Source organism: Leptodactylus fuscus, chromosome 6, assembly GCF_031893055.1.
Source record: "Leptodactylus fuscus isolate aLepFus1 chromosome 6, aLepFus1.hap2, whole genome shotgun sequence".
Classification (NCBI taxonomy): domain Eukaryota; kingdom Metazoa; phylum Chordata; class Amphibia; order Anura; family Leptodactylidae; genus Leptodactylus; species Leptodactylus fuscus.
Genome location: NC_134270.1, coordinates 185,189,400 through 185,212,486, shown reverse-complemented (window position 1 = coordinate 185,212,486; position 23,087 = coordinate 185,189,400). Strand labels below are relative to the sequence as shown.

Sequence of the window (23,087 nt, the reverse complement as noted above, 5' to 3'; positions counted from 1 at the left end):
TGACATATCCTGTATATGAATGTACGAAATCTCCTGTAGATGAATGTACCACATCTCCTGTATATAAATGAGTTATATCTCCTGTATATGAATGTACAACACCTCCTGTATATGAATGAGTGACATCTCCTGTATATGAATGTACGACACCTCCTGTATATGAATGAGTGACATCTCCTGTATATGAATGTACGACATCTCCTGTATATAAATGTACGACATCTCCTGTATATGAATGTACGATGTTTCCTGTATATAAATGAGTGACATCTCCTGTATATGAATGTACGACATCTCCTGTATATGAATGTGCGACATCTCCCGTATATGAATGAGTGACATCTCCTGTATATGAATGTGCGACATCTCCTGTATATGAATGTATGACATCTTCCGTATATGAATGAGTGACATATCCTGTATATGAATGTACGACATCTCCTGTATATGAATGTACGAAATCTCCTGTATATGAATGTACGTTATCTCCTGTATACGAATGAGTGACATCTCCCGTATATGAATGTGCGACAACTCCTGTATATGAATGTACGAAATCTCCTGTATATGAATGTGCGACCTTTCCCGTATATGAATGAGTGACATCTCCCGTATATGAATGTGCGACATCTCCTGTATATGAATGTACAACATCTCCCGTATATGAATGAGTGACATATCCTGTATATGAATGTCCGAAATCTCCTGTAGATGAATGTACCACATCTCCTGTATATAAATGAGTTATATCTCCTGTATATGAATGTACGACACCTCCTGTATATGAATGAGTGACATCTCCTGTATATGAATGAGTGACATATCCTGTATATGAATGTGCGACATCTCCTGTATATGAATGAGTGACATCTCCTGTATATGAATGTACGACATCTCCTGTATATGAATGTACGAAATCTCCTGTATATGAATGTACGACATCTCCTGTATATGAATGTGCGACATCTCCTGTATATGAATGTACGACATCTCCTGTATATGAATGTACGACATCTCCCGTATATGAATGAGTGACATCTCCTGTATATGAATGAGTGACATCTCCTGTATATGAATGTACGACATCTCCTGTATATGAATGTACGACATCTCCTGTAGATGAATGTACGACATCTCCTGTATATAAATGAGTTATATCTCCTGTATATGAATGTTCGACATCTCCTGTATATGAATGTGCAACATCTCCTGTATATGAATGTACGACATCTCCTGTATATAAATGAGTGACATCTCCCGTATATGAATGTACGACATCTACCATATATGAATGTACGACATCTCCGGTATATGAATGTACGACATGTCCTGTATATGAATGAGTGACATCTCCCGTATATGAATGTACGACATCTCCCGTATATGAATGTACGACATCTCCTGTATATGAATGTGCGACGTCTCCTGTATATGAATGAGTGACATCTCCTGTATATGAATGTGCGACATCTCCTGTATATGAATGAGTGACATCTCCTGTATATGAATGAGTGACATATCCTGTATATGAATGTGCGACATCTCCTGTATATGAATGTACGATATCTCCTGTATACAAATGAGTGACATCTCCCGTATATGAATGTGCGACATCTCCTGCATATGAATGTGCGACATCTCCTGTATATGAATGTATGACATCTTCCGTATATGAATGAGTGACATATCCTGTATATGAATGTACGACATCTCCTGTATATGAATGTACGAAATCTCCTGTATATGAATGTATGACATCTTCCGTATATGAATGAGTGACATATCCTGTATATGAATGTACGACATCTCCTGTATATGAATGTACGTTATCTCCTGTATACGAATGAGTGACATCTCCCGTATATGAATGTGCGACAACTCCTGTATATGAATGTACGAAATCTCCTGTATATGAATGTGCGACATCTCCTGTATATGAATGTACGACATCTCCCGTATATGAATGTGCGACCTTTCCCGTATATGAATGAGTGACATCTCCCGTATATGAATGTGCGACATCTCCTGTATATGAATGTACAATATCTCCCGTATATGAATGAGTGACATATCCTGTATATGAATGTACGAAATCTCCTGTAGATGAATGTACCACATCTCCTGTATATAAATGAGTTATATCTCCTGTATATGAATGTTCGACACCTCCTGTATATGAATGAGTGACATCTCCTGTATATGAATGTACGACACCTCCTGTATATGAATGAGTGACATCTCCTGTATATGAATGTACGACATCTCCTGTATATGAATGTACGACATCTCCTGTATATGAATGTACGATGTTTCCTGTATATAAATGAGTGACTTCTCCTGTATATGAATGTACGACACCTCCTGTATATAAATGAGTGACATCTCCCGTATATGAATGTACGACATCTCCGGTATATGAATGTACGACATCTCCTGTATATGAATGTGCGACATCTCCCGTATATGAATGAGTGACATCTCCTGTATATGAATGTGCGACATCTCCTGTATATGAATGTATGACATCTTCCGTATATGAATGAGTGACATATCCTGTATATGAATGTACGACATCTCCTGTATATGAATGTACGAAATCTCCTGTATATGAATGTACGTTATCTCCTGTATACGAATGAGTGACATCTCCCGTATATGAATGTGCGACAACTCCTGTATATGAATGTACGAAATCTCCGGTATATGAATGTGCGACATCTCCTGTATATGAATGTACGACATCTCCCGTATATGAATGTGCGACCTCTCCCGTATATGAATGAGTGACATCTCCCGTATATGAATGTGCGACATCTCCCGTATATGAATGTACGACACCTCCTTTATATGAATGAGTGACATCTCCTGTATATGAATGTACGACACCTCCTGTATATGAATGAGTGACATCTCCTGTATATGAATGTACGACACCTCCTGTATATGAATGAGTGACATCTCCTGTATATGAATGTACGACATCTCCTGTATATGAATGTACGACATCTCCTGTATATGAATGTACGATGTTTCCTGTATATAAATGAGTGACTTCTCCTGTATATGAATGTACGACACCTCCTGTATATAAATGAGTGACTTCTCCCGTATATGAATGTACGACATCTCCGGTATATGAATGTACGACATCTCCTGTATATGAATGTGCGACATCTCCCGTATATGAATGAGTGAAATCTCCTGTATATGAATGTGCGACATCTCCTGTATATGAATGTATGACATCTTCCGTATATGAATGAGTGACATATCCTGTATATGAATGTACGACATCTCCTGTATATGAATGTACGAAATCTCCTGTATATGAATGTACGTTATCTCCTGTATACGAATGAGTGACATCTCCCGTATATGAATGTGCGACAACTCCTGTATATGAATGTACGAAATCTCCGGTATATGAATGTGCGACATCTCCTGTATATGAATGTACGACATCTCCCGTATATGAATGTGCGACCTCTCCCGTATATGAATGAGTGACATCTCCCGTATATGAATGTGCGACATCTCCCGTATATGAATGTACGACACCTCCTTTATATGAATGAGTGACATCTCCTGTATATGAATGTACGACACCTCCTGTATATGAATGAGTCACATCTCCTGTATATGAATGTACGAAATCTCCCGTATATGAATGTGCAACATCTCCTGTATATGAATGTACAACATCTCCCGTATATGAATGAGTGACATATCCTGTATATGAATGTACGAAATCTCCTGTAGATGAATGTACCACATCTCCTGTATATAAATGAGTTATATCTCCTGTATATGAATGTACAACACCTCCTGTATATGAATGAGTGACATCTCCTGTATATGAATGTACGACACCTCCTGTATATGAATGAGTGACATCTCCTGTATATGAATGTACGACATCTCCTGTATATAAATGTACGACATCTCCTGTATATGAATGTACGATGTTTCCAGTATATAAATGAGTGACATCTCCTGTATATGAATGTACGACATCTCCTGTATATGAATGTGCGACATCTCCCGTATATGAATGAGTGACATCTCCTGTATATGAATGTGCGACATCTCCTGTATATGAATGTATGACATCTTCCGTATATGAATGAGTGACATATCCTGTATATGAATGTACGACATCTCCTGTATATGAATGTACGAAATCTCCTGTATATGAATGTACGTTATCTCCTGTATACGAATGAGTGACATCTCCCGTATATGAATGTGCGACAACTCCTGTATATGAATGTACGAAATCTCCTGTATATGAATGTGCGACCTTTCCCGTATATGAATGAGTGACATCTCCCGTATATGAATGTGCGACATCTCCTGTATATGAATGTACAACATCTCCCGTATATGAATGAGTGACATATCCTGTATATGAATGTACGAAATCTCCTGTAGATGAATGTACCACATCTCCTGTATATAAATGAGTTATATCTCCTGTATATGAATGTACGACACCTCCTGTATATGAATGAGTGACATCTCCTGTATATGAATGAGTGACATATCCTGTATATGAATGTGCGACATCTCCTGTATATGAATGAGTGACATCTCCTGTATATGAATGTACGACATCTCCTGTATATGAATGTACGAAATCTCCTGTATATGAATGTACGACATCTCCTGTATATGAATGTACGACATCTCCTGTATATGAATGTACGAAATCTCCTGTATATGAATGAGTGACATATCCTGTATATGAATGTGCGACATCTCCTGTATATGAATGTATGACATCTCCTGTATATGAATGTACGACATCTCCCGTATATGAATGAGTGACATCTCCTGTATATGAATGAGTGACATCTCCTGTATATACATGAGTGACATCTCCAGGTATATGAATGTACAACATCTCCTGTATATGAATGTACGACATCTCCTGTAGATGAATGTACGACATCTCCTGTATATAAATGAGTTATATCTCCTGTATATGAATGTTCGACATCTCCTGTATATGAATGTGCAACATCTCCTGTATATGAATGTACGACATCTCCTGTATATGAATGAGTGACATCTCCCGTATATGAATGTACGACATCTACCATATATGAATGTACGACATCTCCGGTATATGAATGTACGACATGTCCTGTATATGAATGAGTGACATCTCCCGTATATGAATGTACGACATCTCCCGTATATGAATGTACGACATCTCCTGTATATGAATGTGCGACGTCTCCTGTATATGAATGAGTGACATCTCCTGTATATGAATGTGCGACATCTCCTGTATATGAATGAGTGACATCTCCTGTATATGAATGAGTGACATATCCTGTATATGAATGTGCGACATCTCCTGTATATGAATGTACGATATCTCCTGTATACAAATGAGTGACATCTCCCGTATATGAATGTGCGACATCTCCTGCATATGAATGTGCGACATCTCCTGTATATGAATGTATGACATCTTCCGTATATGAATGAGTGACATATCCTGTATATGAATGTACGACATCTCCTGTATATGAATGTACGAAATCTCCTGTATATGAATGTATGACATCTTCCGTATATGAATGAGTGACATATCCTGTATATGAATGTACGACATCTCCTGTATATGAATGTACGAAATCTCCTGTATATGAATGTACGTTATCTCCTGTATACGAATGAGTGACATCTCCCGTATATGAATGTGCGACAACTCCTGTATATGAATGTACGAAATCTCCTGTATATGAATGTGCGACATCTCCTGTATATGAATGTACGACATCTCCCGTATATGAATGTGCGACCTTTCCCGTATATGAATGAGTGACATCTCCCGTATATGAATGTGCGACATCTCCTGTATATGAATGTACAACATCTCCCGTATATGAATGAGTGACATATCCTGTATATGAATGTACGAAATCTCCTGTAGATGAATGTACCACATCTCCTGTATATAAATGAGTTATATCTCCTGTATATGAATGTACGACACCTCCTGTATATGAATGAGTGACATCTCCTGTATATGAATGTACGACACCTCCTGTATATGAATGAGTGACATCTCCTGTATATGAATGTACGACATCTCCTGTATATGAATGTACGACATCTCCTGTATATGAATGTACGATGTTTCCTGTATATAAATGAGTGACTTCTCCTGTATATGAATGTACGACACCTCCTGTATATAAATGAGTGACATCTCCCGTATATGAATGTACGACATCTCCGGTATATGAATGTACGACATCTCCTGTATATGAATGTGCGACATCTCCCGTATATGAATGAGTGACATCTCCTGTATATGAATGTGCGACATCTCCTGTATATGAATGTATGACATCTTCCGTATATGAATGAGTGACATATCCTGTATATGAATGTACGACATCTCCTGTATATGAATGTACGAAATCTCCTGTATATGAATGTACGTTATCTCCTGTATACGAATGAGTGACATCTCCCGTATATGAATGTGCGACAACTCCTGTATATGAATGTACGAAATCTCCGGTATATGAATGTGCGACATCTCCTGTATATGAATGTACGACATCTCCCGTATATGAATGTGCGACCTCTCCCGTATATGAATGAGTGACATCTCCCGTATATGAATGTGCGACATCTCCTGTATATGAATGTACGACACCTCCTGTATATGAATGAGTGACATCTCCTGTATATGAATGTACGACACCTCCTGTATATGAATGAGTGACATCTCCTGTATATGAATGTACGAAATCTCCCGTATATGAATGTGCGACATCTCCTGTATATGAATGTACAACATCTCCCGTATATGAATGAGTGACATATCCTGTATATGAATGTACGAAATCTCCTGTAGATGAATGTACCACATCTCCTGTATATAAATGAGTTATATCTCCTGTATATGAATGTACAACACCTCCTGTATATGAATGAGTGACATCTCCTGTATATGAATGTACGACACCTCCTGTATATGAATGAGTGACATCTCCTGTATATGAATGTACGACATCTCCTGTATATAAATGTACGACATCTCCTGTATATGAATGTACGATGTTTCCTGTATATAAATGAGTGACATCTCCTGTATATGAATGTACGACATCTCCTGTATATGAATGTGCGACATCTCCCGTATATGAATGAGTGACATCTCCTGTATATGAATGTGCGACATCTCCTGTATATGAATGTATGACATCTTCCGTATATGAATGAGTGACATATCCTGTATATGAATGTACGACATCTCCTGTATATGAATGTACGAAATCTCCTGTATATGAATGTACGTTATCTCCTGTATACGAATGAGTGACATCTCCCGTATATGAATGTGCGACAACTCCTGTATATGAATGTACGAAATCTCCTGTATATGAATGTGCGACCTTTCCCGTATATGAATGAGTGACATCTCCCGTATATGAATGTGCGACATCTCCTGTATATGAATGTACAACATCTCCCGTATATGAATGAGTGACATATCCTGTATATGAATGTACGAAATCTCCTGTAGATGAATGTACCACATCTCCTGTATATAAATGAGTTATATCTCCTGTATATGAATGTACGACATCTCCTGTATATGAATGAGTGACATCTCCTGTATATGAATGTACGACACCTCCTGTATATGAATGAGTGACATCTCCTGTATATGAATGTACGACATCTCCTGTATATGAATGTACGACATCTCCTGTATATGAATGTACGATGTTTCCTGTATATAAATGAGTGACATCTCCTGTATATGAATGTACGACACCTCCTGTATATAAATGAGTGACATCTCCCGTATATGAATGTACGACATCTCCGGTATATGAATGTACGACATCTCTTGTATATGAATGTGCGACATCTCCCGTATATGAATGAGTGACATCTCCTGTATATGATTGTGCGACATCTCCTGTATATGAATGTATGACATCTTCCGTATATGAATGAGTGACATATCCTGTATATGAATGTACGACATCTCCTGTATATGAATGTACGAAATCTCCTGTATATGAATGTACGTTATCTCCTGTATACGAATGAGTGACATCTCCCGTATATAAATGTGCGACAACTCCTGTATATGAATGTACGAAATCTCCGGTATATGAATGTGCGACATCTCCTGTATATGAATGTGCGACATCTCCTGTATATGAATGTACGACACCTCCTGTATATGAATGAGTGACATCTCCTGTATATGAATGTACGACACCTCCTGTATATGAATGAGTGACATCTCCTGTATATGAATGTACGAAATCTCCTGTATATGAATGTACGACATCTCCTGTATATGAATGTACGATATCTCCTGTATATAAATGAGTGACATCTCCTGTATATGAATGTACGACATCTCCTGTATATGAATGTACGACACCTCCTGCATATAAATGAGTGACATCTCCGGTATATGAATGTACGACACCTCCTGTATATGAATGTACGACATCTCCTGTATATGAATGTACGACATCTCCTGTATATGAATGTGCGACATCTCCCGTATATGAATGAGTGACATCTCCTGTATATGAATGTATGAAATCTCTTGTATATGAATGAGTGACATCTCCTGTATATGAATGTACGACATCTCCTGTATATGAATGTGCGACATCTCCCGTATATGAATGAGTGACATATCCTGTATATGAATGTACGACATCTCCTGTATATGAATGTACGAAATCTCTTGTATATGAATGAGTGACATCTCCTGTATATGAATGTGCGACCTCTCCCGTATATGAATGAGTGACATCTCCCGTATATGAATGTGCGACATCTCCTGTATATGAATGTACAACATCTCCCGTATATGAATGAGTGACATATCCTGTATATGAATGTACGAAATCTCCTGTAGATGAATGTACCACATCTCCTGTATATAAATGAGTTATATCTCCTGTATATGAATGTACAACACCTCCTGTATATGAATGAGTGACATCTCCTGTATAGGAATGTACGACACCTCCTGTATATGAATGAGTGACATCTCCTGTATATAAATGTACGACATCTCCTGTTTATGAATGTACGATGTTTCCTGTATATAAATGAGTGACATCTCCTGTATATGAATGGGTGACATCTCCTGTATATAAATGAGTGACATCTCCTGTATATGAATGTACGACACCTCCTGTATATGAATGTACAACATCTCCTGTATATGAATGTACGACATCTCCTGTATATGAATGTGCGACATCTCCCGTATATGAATGAGTTACATCTCCGGTATATGAATGTACGACATCTCCTGTATATGATTGTACTACATCTCCTGTATATGAATGTGCGACATCTCCTGTATATGAATGAGTGACATCTCCTGTATATGAATGTGCGACATCTCCCGTATATGAATGAGTGACATATCCTGTATGAATGTACGACATCTCCTGTATATGAATGTACGAAATCTCCTGTATATGAATGTACGTTATCTCCTGTATACGAATGAGTGACATCTCCTGTATATGAATGTACGACATCTCCTGTATATGAATGAGTGACATCTCCTGTATATGAATGTGCGACATCTCCTGTATATGAATGTACGACATCTCCCGTATATGAATGTACAACATCTCCTGTATATGAATGTACGATATCTCCTGTATATAAATGAGTGACATCTCCTGTATATGAATGTACGACATCTCCTGTATATGAATGTACGACACCTCCTGCATATAAATGAGTGACATCTCCGGTATATGAATGTACGACACCTCCTGTATATGAATGTACGACATCTCCTGTATATGAATGTAGGACATCTCCTGTATATGAATGTGCGACATCTCCCGTATATGAATGAGTGACATCTCCTGTATATGAATGTGCGACATCTCCTGTATATGAATGTATGAAATCTCTTGTATATGAATGAGTGACATCTCCTGTATATGAATGTACGACATCTCCTGTATATGAATGTGCGACATCTCCCGTATATGAATGAGTGACATATCCTGTATATGAATGTACGACATCTCCTGTATATGAATGTACGAAATCTCTTGTATATGAATGAGTGACATCTCCTGTATATGAATGTACGACATCTCCCGTATATGAATGTGCGACCTCTCCCGTATATGAATGAGTGACATCTCCCGTATATGAATGTGCGACATCTCCTGTATATGAATGTACGACACCTCCTGTATATGAATGAGTGACATCTCCTGTATATGAATGTATGACATCTCCTGTATATAAATGTACGACATCTCCTGTTTATGAATGTACGATGTTTCCTGTATATAAATGAGTGACATCTCCTGTATATGAATGGGTGACATCTCCTGTATATAAATGAGTGACATCTCCTGTATATGAATGTACGACACCTCCTGTATATGAATGTACGACATCTCCTGTATATGAATGTGCGACATCTCCCGTATATGAATGAGTTACATCTCCGGTATATGAATGTACGACATCTCCTGTATATGAATGTACTACATCTCCTGTATATGAATGTGCGACATCTCCTGTATATGAATGAGTGACATCTCCTGTATATGAATGTGCGACATCTCCCGTATATGAATGAGTGACATATCCTGTATGAATGTACGACATCTCCTGTATATGAATGTACGAAATCTCCTGTATATGAATGTACGTTATCTCCTGTATACGAATGAGTGACATCTCCTGTATATGAATGTACGACATCTCCTGTATATGAATGAGTGACATCTCCTGTATATGAATGTGCGACATCTCCTGTATATGAATGTACGACATCTCCCGTATATGAATGTACAACATCTCCTGTATATACATGAGTGACATCTCCAGGTATATAAATGTACAACATCTCCTGTATATGAATGTACAACATCTCCTGTATATGAATGTACGACATCTCCTGTATATGAATGTGTGACATGTCCTGTATATGAATGTACAACATCTCCTGTATATGAATGAGTGACATCTCCCGTATATGAATGTACGACATCTACCGTATATGAATGTACGACATCTCCGGTATATGAATGTACGACATCTCCCGTATATGAATGAGTGACATCTCCCGTATATGAATGAGTGACATATCCTATATATGAATGTACAACATCTCCTGTATATACATGAGTGACATCTCCAGGTATATAAATGTACAACATCTCCTGTAAAAGAATGTACAACATCTCCTGTATATGAATGTACGACATCTCCTGTATATGAATGTGCGACATGTCCTGTATATGAATGTACGACATCTCCTGTATATGAATGAGTGACATCTCCCGTATATGAATGTACAACATCTACCGTATATGAATGTACGACATCTCCGGTATATGAATGTACGACATCTCCCGTATATGAATGAGTGACATCTCCCGTATATGAATGAGTGACATATCCTATATATGAATGTACGAAATCTCCTGTATATGAATGTACAACATCTCCTGTATATACATGAGTGACATCTCCAGGTATATAAATGTACAACATCTCCTGTATATGAATGTACAACATCTCCTGTATATGAATGTGCGACATGTCCTGTATATGAATGTACGACATCTCCTGTATATGAATGAGTGACATCTCCCGTATATGAATGTACGACATCTACCGTATATGAATGTACGACATCTCCGGTATATGAATGTGCGACATCTCCTGTATATGAATGTACGACATCTTCCGTATATGAATGAGTGACATCTCCTGTATATGAATGTGTGACATCTCCTGTATATGAATGTGCGACGTCTCCTGTATATGAATGTACGACATCTTCCGTATATGAATGAGTGACATCTCCTGTATATGAATGTGTGACATCTCCTGTATATGAATGTACGACATCTCCGGTATATGAATGTACGACATCTCCTGTATATGAATGTGCGACATCTCCTTTATATGAATGTACGACATCTCCGGTATATGAATGTGCGACATCTCCTGTATATGAATGTGCGACGTCTCCTGTATATGAATGTACGACATCTTCCGTATATGAATGAGTGACATCTCCCGTATATGAATGTACAACATCTACCGTATATGAATGTACGACATCTCCGGTATATGAATGTACGACATCTCCCGTATATGAATGAGTGACATCTCCCGTATATGAATGAGTGACATATCCTATATATGAATGTACGAAATCTCCTGTATATGAATGTACAACATCTCCTGTATATACATGAGTGACATCTCCAGGTATATAAATGTACAACATCTCCTGTATATGAATGTACAACATCTCCTGTATATGAATGTGCGACATGTCCTGTATATGAATGTACGACATCTCCTGTATATGAATGAGTGACATCTCCCGTATATGAATGTACGACATCTACCGTATATGAATGTACGACATCTCCGGTATATGAATGTGCGACATCTCCTGTATATGAGTGTGCGACGTCTCCTGTATATGAATGTACGACATCTTCCGTATATGAATGAGTGACATCTCCTGTATATGAATGTGTGACATCTCCTGTATATGAATGTACGACATCTCCGGTATATGAATGTACGACATCTCCTGTATATGAATGTGCGACATCTCCTGTATATGAATGTACGACATCTCCTGTATATGAATGTGCGACATCTCCTGTATATGAATGTGCGACATCTCCTGTATATGAATGTGTGACATCTCCCTTATATGAATGTACGACATCTCCCGTATATGAATGAGTGACATCTCCTGTATATGAATGAGTGACATCTCCTGTATATGAATGAGTGACATCTCCTGTATATGAATGTATAACATCTCCAGGTATATGAATGTACGACACCTCCTGTATATAAATGAGTGACATCTCCTGTATATGAATGTACGACATCTCCGGTATATGAATGTACGACATCTCCTGTATATGAATGTACGACATCTCCTGTATATGAATGAGTGACATCTCCCATATATGAATGTGCGACATCTCCTGTATATGAATGTACAACATCTCCCGTATATGAATGAGTGACATATCCTGTATATGAATGTACGAAATCTCCTGTAGATGAATGTACCACATCTCCTGTATATAAATGAGTTATATCTCCTGTATATGAATGTACGACACCTCCTGTATATGAATGAGTGACATCTCCTGTATATGAATGTACGACATCTCCTGTATATAAATGTACGACATCTCCTGTATATGAATGTACGATGTTTCCTGTATATAAATGAGTGACATCTCCTGTATATGAATGTACGACATCTCCCGGTATATGAATGTACAACATCTCCTGTATATGAATGTACGATTTCTCCTGTATATGAATGTGCGACATCTCCTGTATATGAATGAGTGACATCTCCTGTATATGAATGTGCGACACCTCCTGTATATGAATGAGTGACATCTCCTGTATATAAATGTACGACATCTCCTGTATATGAATGTACGATGTTTCCTGTATATAAATGAGTGACATCTGTATATGAATGTACGACATCTCCAGGTATATGAATGTACGACACCTCCTGTATATAAATGAGTGACATCACCCGTATATGAACGTACGACATCTCCTGTATATGAATGTATGATTTCTCCTGTATATGAATTTACGACATCTCCTGTATATGAATGTACGATTTCTCCTGTATATGAATGTACGACACCTCCTGTATATGAATGTACGACATCTCCTGTATATGAATGTACGATTTCTCCTGTATATGAATGTGCGACATCTCCCGTATATAAATGTACGACATCTCCTGTATATGAATGTACGATGTTTCCTGTATATAAATGAGTGACATCTCCTGTATATGAATGTACGACATCTCCTGTATATGAATGTACGATTTCTCCTGTATATGAATTTACGACATCTCCTGTATATGAATGTACGACATCTCCTGTATATGAATGTACGATTTCTCCTGTATATGAATGTACGACACCTCCTGTATATGAATGAGTGACATCTCCTGTATATGAATGTACAACATCTCCTGTATATGAATGTACGACATCTCCTGTATATGAATGTACGATTTCTCCTGTATATGAATGTATGACATCTCCTGTATATGAATGTACGACACCTCCTGTATATGAATGTATGACATCTGTATATGAATGAGTGACATCTCCAGGTATTGGGAAACAGATTTGCATATTCCTCCCATGTTCCTTTGCAGTGGAGCAACTATGGCTATAAGTCTCCACACACCTGAGAAGGTGGTCTCTCCCTAAGGAGTGACGTTATCCCCACAATCTGGTCTTTCAGCCTCTCACTCAAACCAATTCAATTCTCTCTAGGCTGCGCTGATGACGTCCAAAGAGACAGAAACGGTGCCGTCCGTAGCTAAGAAATTGATTTGGTTATAACCTCGCATCATGCAGCAAAGGCTTCTGGGAAGTCGGGCATGTTGTTCAGGGTGCTTGCGATAGAGGGCAGCATAACAGAGGCACTGTCTCCCTGTTTACATCTTGGGAGACAGATTTGCATATTCTTCCCATCTCCAGGTATATGAATGTATGACATCTCCGATATATGAATGTACGACATCTCCTGTATATGAATGTACGACATCTCCCGTATATGAATGTACAACACCTCCTGTATATGAATGTACGACATCTCCTGTATGTGAATGAGTGACATCTCCTGTATATGAATGTACAACACCTCCTGTATATGAATGTACGACATCTCCTGTATATGAATGAGTGACATCTCCTGTATATGAATGTGCGACATCTCCTGTATATGAATGTACGACATCTCCTGTATATGAATGTGCGACATCTCCTGTATATGAATGTGCAACATCTCCTGTATATGAATGTACGACATCTCCTGTATATGAATGTACGACATCTCCTGTATATGAATGTGCGACATCTCCTGTATATGAATGTACGATATCTCCTGTATATGAATGTACAACACCTCCTGTATATGAATGTACGACATCTCCTGTATATGATTGAGTAACATCTCCTGTATATGAATGTACGACATCTCCTGTTTATGAATGAACAACATCTCCTGTATATGAATGAGTGACATCTCCTGTATATGAATGTGCGACATCTCCTGTATATGAATGTGCGACATCTCCGGTATATGAATATTCGACATCTCCTGTATATGAATGTACGACACCTCCTGTATATGAATATGCGACATCTCCTGTATATGAATGTACGACATCTCCTGTATATGAATGTACGACATCTCCTGTATATGAATGAGTGACATCTCCTGTATATGAATGTGCGACGTCTCCTGTATATGAATGTACAACACCTCCTGTATATGAATGTACGACATCTCCTGTATATGAATGAGTGACATCTCCTGTATATGAACGTACGACATCTCCTGTATATGAATGTACGAAATCTCCTGTATATAAATGAGTTATATCTCCTGTATATGAATGTACAACATTTCCTATATATGAATGAGTGACATCTCCTGTACATGAATGAGTGACATCTCCTGTATATGAATGTACGAAATCTCCTGTATATAAATGAGTGACATCTCCTGTATATGAATGTACAACATTTCCTATATATGAATGAGTGACATCTCCTGTATATAAATGAACGACATCTCCTGTATATGAATGTACGAAATCTCCTGTATTTAAATGAGTTATATCTCCTGTATATGAACGTACGACATCTCCTTGATATGAATGTACGAAATCTCCTGTATATAAATGAGTGACATCTCCCGTATATGAATGTACGACACCTCCTGTATATGAATGTACGACATCTCCTGTATTTGAATGGGTGACATCTCCTGTATATGAATGTACGACATCTCCTGTATATGAATGAGTGACACCTCCTGTATATGAATGTACGACATCTCCTGTATATGAACGTACGACATCTCCTGTATATGAATAAACAACATCTCCTGTAAATGAATGAACGACATCTCCTGTATATGAATGAGTGACATCTCCTGTATATGAATGTACGACATCTCCTGTATATGAATGAGTGACACCTCCTGTATATGAATGTATGACATCTCCTGTATATGAACGTACGACACCTCCTGTATATGAATAAACAACATCTCCTGTAAATGAATGAACGACATCTCCTGTATATGAATGAGTGACATCTCCTGTATATGAATGAGTGACATCTCCTGTATATGAATGTGCGACATCTCCTGTATATGAATGTACAACATCTCCTGTATATGAATGAGTGACATCTCCTGTATATGAATGTACGACATCTCCTGTATATGAATGAGTGACACCTCCTGTATATGAATGTATGACATCTCCTGTATATGAACGTACGACACCTCCTGTATATGAATAAACAACATCTCCTGTAAATGAATGAACGACATCTCCTGTATATGAATGAGTGACATCTCCTGTATATGAATGAGTGACATCTCCTGTATATGAATGTGCGACATCTCTTGTATATGAATGAGTGACATCTCCTGTATATGAATGTACGACATCTCCTGTATATGAATCAGCGACGTCTCCTGTATATGAATGTACGAAATCTCCTGTATATAAATGACTTATATCTCCTGTATATGAATGGGTGACATCTCCGCTATATGAATGTACAACATTTCCTGTATATGAATGAGTGAAATCACCTGTACATGAATGTACGAAATCTCCTGTATATAAATGAGTTTTATCTCCTGTATATGAATGGGTGACATCTCCTGTATATAAATGAGTGACATTTCCTGTATATGAATGAACGACATCTCCTGTATATGAATGTACGACATCTCCCGTATATGAATGTACGACATCTCCTGTATATGAATGAGTGAAATCACCTGTAAATGAATGTGCGACATCTCCTGTATATGAATGAGTGACATCTCCTGTATATGAATGTACGACATCTCCTGTATATGAATGAGTGACATCTCCTGTATATGAATGTTGGTGGTCATAGATGTGGTCGCCTGCGACTTGGCATCTCCCACTTCCGTCCATGTTTAGGAGCCTCTGGACATGACCCCATCAGCCCATTCATTTATTCCCTTCAGCCCATTCATTTGACTACATCAACCCATTCATTCATCCCCTTCAGCCCATTCATTTGACCCCATCAGCTCATTCATTCATCCCCTTCAGCCCATTCATTCGACCCCATCAGCCCATTTATTCGTCCACTTCAGCCCATTCATTCATCCCCTTCAGCCCATTCATTCGTCCCCATCAGCCCATTCATTCATCCCCTTCAGCCCATTCATTTGACCCCATCAGCCCATTCATTCGTCCCCTTCAGCCCATTCATTCGTCCCCTTCAGCTCATTCATTCGTCCCCTTCAGCCCATTCATACGTCCCCCTCCACCTGCTCTGAGTGTTTTTGTCCTGGGTGTTTTTCCCTCTTCTACGATGTAGTTGAGAAGAAGAATTGACGACATTTCAGGCGAAATAATGTTGAGGCCGAGCCGCGACCCATCAGCGCAGAGGACGTGAGGCATCGCCTCCGAAAGTGTCGGGAACATTGGGACGAAGGCAGAACATTGGGGAGAGATGACTGTGATGGGGACGGCACATAAAAATGAGTCATGTCCACCATTCGGTGGAATAGATGACGGGTCTTGGAACTTTTTGATCGCACTTTGTACATTGAGAAGACGGTTTACACCGCCAGGGAGCTACAACGAAATATAAAGCAGCACAAAGAGGAGTAGACGAGAGGAGATGGCGATAGATTGTGCCGAGAGGAGACAGGGCACAATGTATACACTGCTGCCTATGGCGGACATGGTGCAATGTGTCATCTGAATGTGACCGGGGGAAGCCGCCTCACCAAGAGCGCCTGTCAGTGCCTTCAGGATGAATGTGGTGCATGCGCAGGGCTCGGTCTGGTGGGAGGTGCGGTATACACAGACATCATATAGTGGACATAGAGGAGGACATGTAATGTGAAGGACGGAGCAAGGTCAACAAGAGCTCCGATCAAAACCATCAGGATCATTGTGTAGCATGTGCATGGTCTGGCGGTACACATTGAGGCCTGGTATGGTGCGGTATACAAAGACAATGTCATAATGTGAGGGATGAAGGAGGGTCACAAACATACAGCACCTCATGTACCAAAACTATCACCCCAGGCCTCAAACATCAAGTCCTATCTTTCCCACCACCATATGGCACCACCAAAGGGTCTAGTGGACTGATACAATGGTGATTTCGGCCACATCAGGACTCGTAGAGGATAACCCCAGGTGTCAGTCCATCTTCCGCACTGTGAGGCATACAATATGGACATGATGGTTGGGTCACCAATCACCCATTAGAAGCCTAGAGCTGGAGGAAAGACCTCCCACGAGCTCCTCACCCTGGGACATTTTTGTAGGTAGTATGCTCATGTGACCCCCCGCCATCTTATGGTGGGAGTTGTAGTGATGAGTGACCTCTTGATGACATGGCACATTCACCGCCAGTGGTGAACTCTACCCCGACACTGGTATCTTATGTGATGGAGGGAGGTTCGGGCCCCTAGTGACCAGGGCCCATGCTTGGCTGCACCTTCGGTTTCCTCTACATCCCCACCGCCCTCTTCCTCCTTGTCTTATCCATCACATTATCCCGAGGTCGGCTGTTCCCCTAACAATGACTACTGCGCCCCCTCCAGACAACAGTCCAGACTTCTGACATTGGGCTGATGATCCCGTCCATACAGGTCTCCTGTGATTGGTTGATGAGACCAGCAGGACAGCGGTATCTGTGATACTTGTGTATGGTTTGGTGGTACAGACTTGGGTACGGCAGTGTGTTGGATAGGTAAGATATGGCGGCTCTCTCACTAGTAGTAGGACATGTTCTGTGGGGGAAGTCTTTTCCCACCGCTCTTCTGACTTCCTGTTTTGTGCATTGTAAGGGGTTTTTTTGGCACATATACACACCAGTGACATGTGAGAGAAGGGGGGAGGGGGTATCAGGACAGGGGTACAGGGGGGCACCTACCATCTGGACCCGGTACAGGATACTGATCCCCAAGGTCATGAAGGGTTTGGAGAAGTCGATGACTTTTTCTCGTTCTGCGGTGATGGTGAAAGCAGCGACTGCCAGGTCCGCCTTCTGTGGAGAGACACAAGAGATGGCGGGTTAATGAGGAGCGATGGCGGCCATGCCGGATGGGGGCTATCCTCATTAGCTTTCATCCACGCCGGCCTGATCTGAGACTCCTGACGTTACGGCCACAATACCCGGTCACTGATGGACGGTCCTAAACTGATGGAAATGTTCTGAGCGCAGTAAGGCCGGGTTCACACGGAGTATTTTAGCTCGTAATGTGCCACGTAGACGCCGCGGGAGGTTTTGCGGGCCGTATATGCTCCCATTGTTTTCAATGGGATCCGGTACCGTATACGCGGCTGCAAAATCACGGCCGCAAAATAGCACCGCGTATACAGTACCGGCTCCCATTGAAAACAATGGGAGCGTATACGGCCCGCAAAACCTCCCGCAGCATCTACGTACCACATTACGAGCCAAAATACTCCGTGTGAACCCGGCCTAAAGGCGGTTAATACATCGCCGTCAGATTCCCCTTTCCCATCCCCCGCCGCTCAGGGGTAATGAGAGTCCTACTGCCCCGGCCAAATCATCTGCCCTTCCCTATATCCTTATTACTGATAACTATATACACCACACATCCATTATAGCGCAGTGTGAACAGGCCTCATGGGGTGCCCAGAAAACACCAAAAATACATCAATATCCTCACACAGGAGATAGGTCCTGTACACACCAAAGTACAATGTGCACAATCACACAACGTATCCGGGGACACAACCACACAGCGTATCCAGGGACACAATCACACAGCGTATCCGGGGACACAACCACACAGCGTATCCGGGGACACAATCACACAGCGTATCCGGGGACACAATCACACAGCGAATCCGGGGACACAATCACACAGCGTATCCGGGGACACAATCACACAGCGTATCCGGGGACACAATCACACAGCGTATCCGGGGACACAATCACACAACGTATCCGGGGACACAATCACACAGCGTATCCGGGGACACAATCACACAGCGTATCCGGGGACACAATCACACAGCGTATCCGGGGACACAATCACACAGCGTATCCGGGGACACAATCACAAAGCGTATCCGGGGACACAATCATACAACGTATCCGGGGACACAATCACACAGCGTATCCGGGGACACAATCACACAGCGTATCCGGGGACACAATCACACAGCGTATCCGGGGACACAATCACACAACGTATCCGGGGACACAATCACACAGCGTATCCGGGGACACAATCACACGGCGTATCCGGGGACACAATCACACAGCGTATCCGGAGACACAATCACACAGCGTATCCGGGGACACAATCACACAGCGTATCTGGGGACACAATCACACAGCGTATCCGGGGACACAATCACACAACGTATCCGGGGACACAACCACACAGCGTATCCGGGGACACAATCACACAGCGTATCCGGGGACACAACGACACAGCGTATCCGGGGACACAATCACACAGCGTATCCGGGGACACAATCACACAGCGTATCCGGGGACACAATCACACAGCGTATCCGGGGACACAATCACACAGCGTATCCGGGGACACAATCACACAGCGTATCCGGAGACACAATCACACAACGTATCCGGGGACACAACCACACAGCGTGTCCGGGGACACAATCAGACAGCGTATCCGGGGACACAATCACACAGCGTATCCGGGGACACAATCACACAGCGTATCCGGGGACACAATCACACGGCGTATCCGGGGACACAATCACACGGCGTATCCGGGGACACAATCACACGGCGTATCCGGGGACACAATCACACAACGTATCCGGGGACACAACCACACAGCGTATCCGGGGACACAATCACACAGCGTATCCAGGAACACAATCACACAGCGTATCCGGGGACACAATCACACAGCGTATCCGGGGACACAATCACACAGCGTATCCGGGGACACAATCACACAACGTATCCGGGGACACAACCACACAGCGTGTCCGGGGACACAATCAGACAGCGTATCCGGGGACACAATCACACAGCGTATCCGGGGACACAATCACACAGCGTATCCGGGGACACAATCACACAGCGTATCCGGGGACACAATCACACAACGTATCCAGGAACACAATCACACAGCGTATCCGGGGACACAATCACACGGCGTATCCGGGGACACAATCACACAGCGTATCCGGGGACACAATCACACAGCGTATCTGGGGACACAATCACACAGCGTATCCGGAGACACAATCACACAGCGTATCCGGGGACACAATCACACAGCGTATCCGGAGACACAATCACACAGCGTATCCGGGGACACAATCACACGGCGTATCCGGGGACACAATCACACGGCGTATCCGGGGACACAATCACACGGCGTATCCGGGGACACAATCACACGGCGTATCCGGGGACACAATCACACAACGTATCCGGGGACACAACCACACAGCGTATCCGGGGACACAATCACACAGTGTATCCAGGAACACAATCACACAGCGTATCCGGGGACACAATCACACAGCGTATCCGGGGACACAATCACACAGCGTATCCGGGGACACAATCACACAACGTATCCGGGGACACAACCACACAGCGTATCCGGGGACACAATCACACAGCGTATCCGGGGACACAATCACACAGCGTATCCGGGGACACAATCACACAGCGTATCCAGGAACACAATCACACAGCGTATCCGGGGACACAATCACACAGCGTATCCAGGAACACAATCACACAGCGTATCCGGGGACACAATCACACAGCGTATCCGGGGACACAATCACACAGCGTATCCAGGAACACAATCACACAGCGTATCCGGGGACACAATCACACAGCGTATCCAGGAACACAATCACACAGCGTATCCGGGGACACAATCACACAACGTATCCAGGAACACAATCACACAACGTATCCGGGGACACAATCACACAACGTATCCAGGAACACAATCACACAGCGTATCCGGGGACACAATCACACAACGTATCCAGGAACACAATCACACAACGTATCCAGGAACACAATCACACAGCGTATCCGGGGACACAATCACACAGTGTATCCGGGGACACAATCACACAACGTATCCGGGGACACAATCACACAGCGTATCCGGGGACACAATCACACAGCGTATCCGGGGACACAATCACACAGCGTATCCAGGAACACAATCACACAGCGTATCCAGGAACACAATCACACAACGTATCCGGGGACACAATCACACAGCGTATCCAGGAACACAATCACACAGCGTATCCGGGGACACAATCACACAGCGTATCCGGGGACACAATCACACAGCGTATCCAGGAACACAATCACACAGCGTATCCGGGGACACAATCACACAACGTATCCGGGGACACAATCACACAACGTATCCGGGGACACAATCACACAGCGTATCCAGGAACACAATCACACAACGTATCCGGGGACACAATCACACAGCGTATCCGGGGACACAATCACACAGCGTATCCGGGGACACAATCACACAGCGTATCCGGGGACACAATCACACAGCGTATCCGGGGACACAATCACACAGCGTATCCGGGGACACAATCACACAGCGTATCCGGAGACACAATCACACAACGTATCCGGGGACACAACCACACAGCGTGTCCGGGGACACAATCAGACAGCGTATCCGGGGACACAATCACACAGCGTATCCGGGGACACAATCACACAGCGTATTCGGGGACACAATCACACAGCGTATCCGGGGACACAATCACACAGCGTATCCGGGGACACAATCACACAGCGTATCCGGGGACACAATCACACAACGTATCCAGGAACACAATCACACAGCGTATCCGGGGACACAATCACACGGCGTATCCGGGGACACAATCACACAGCGTATCCGGGGACACAATCACACAGCGTATCTGGGGACACAATCACACAGCGTAT

At 41.9% G+C, this 23,087-nt stretch overlaps 1 protein-coding gene across 1 annotated transcript in view; it reads right to left on the bottom strand.

Moving 5' to 3' along the window:
- The window catches only part of GRIK5 (glutamate ionotropic receptor kainate type subunit 5), a 313,335-nt gene that overhangs the window by 56,223 nt on the left and 234,025 nt on the right, over nt 1-23,087 (bottom strand). Inside the window, exon 13 of the mRNA XM_075278006.1 lies at nt 19,044-19,157. Within this exon, the coding sequence (XP_075134107.1) occupies nt 19,044-19,157 (114 nt within the window). The remainder of the gene's footprint in view (nt 1-19,043; nt 19,158-23,087) is intronic.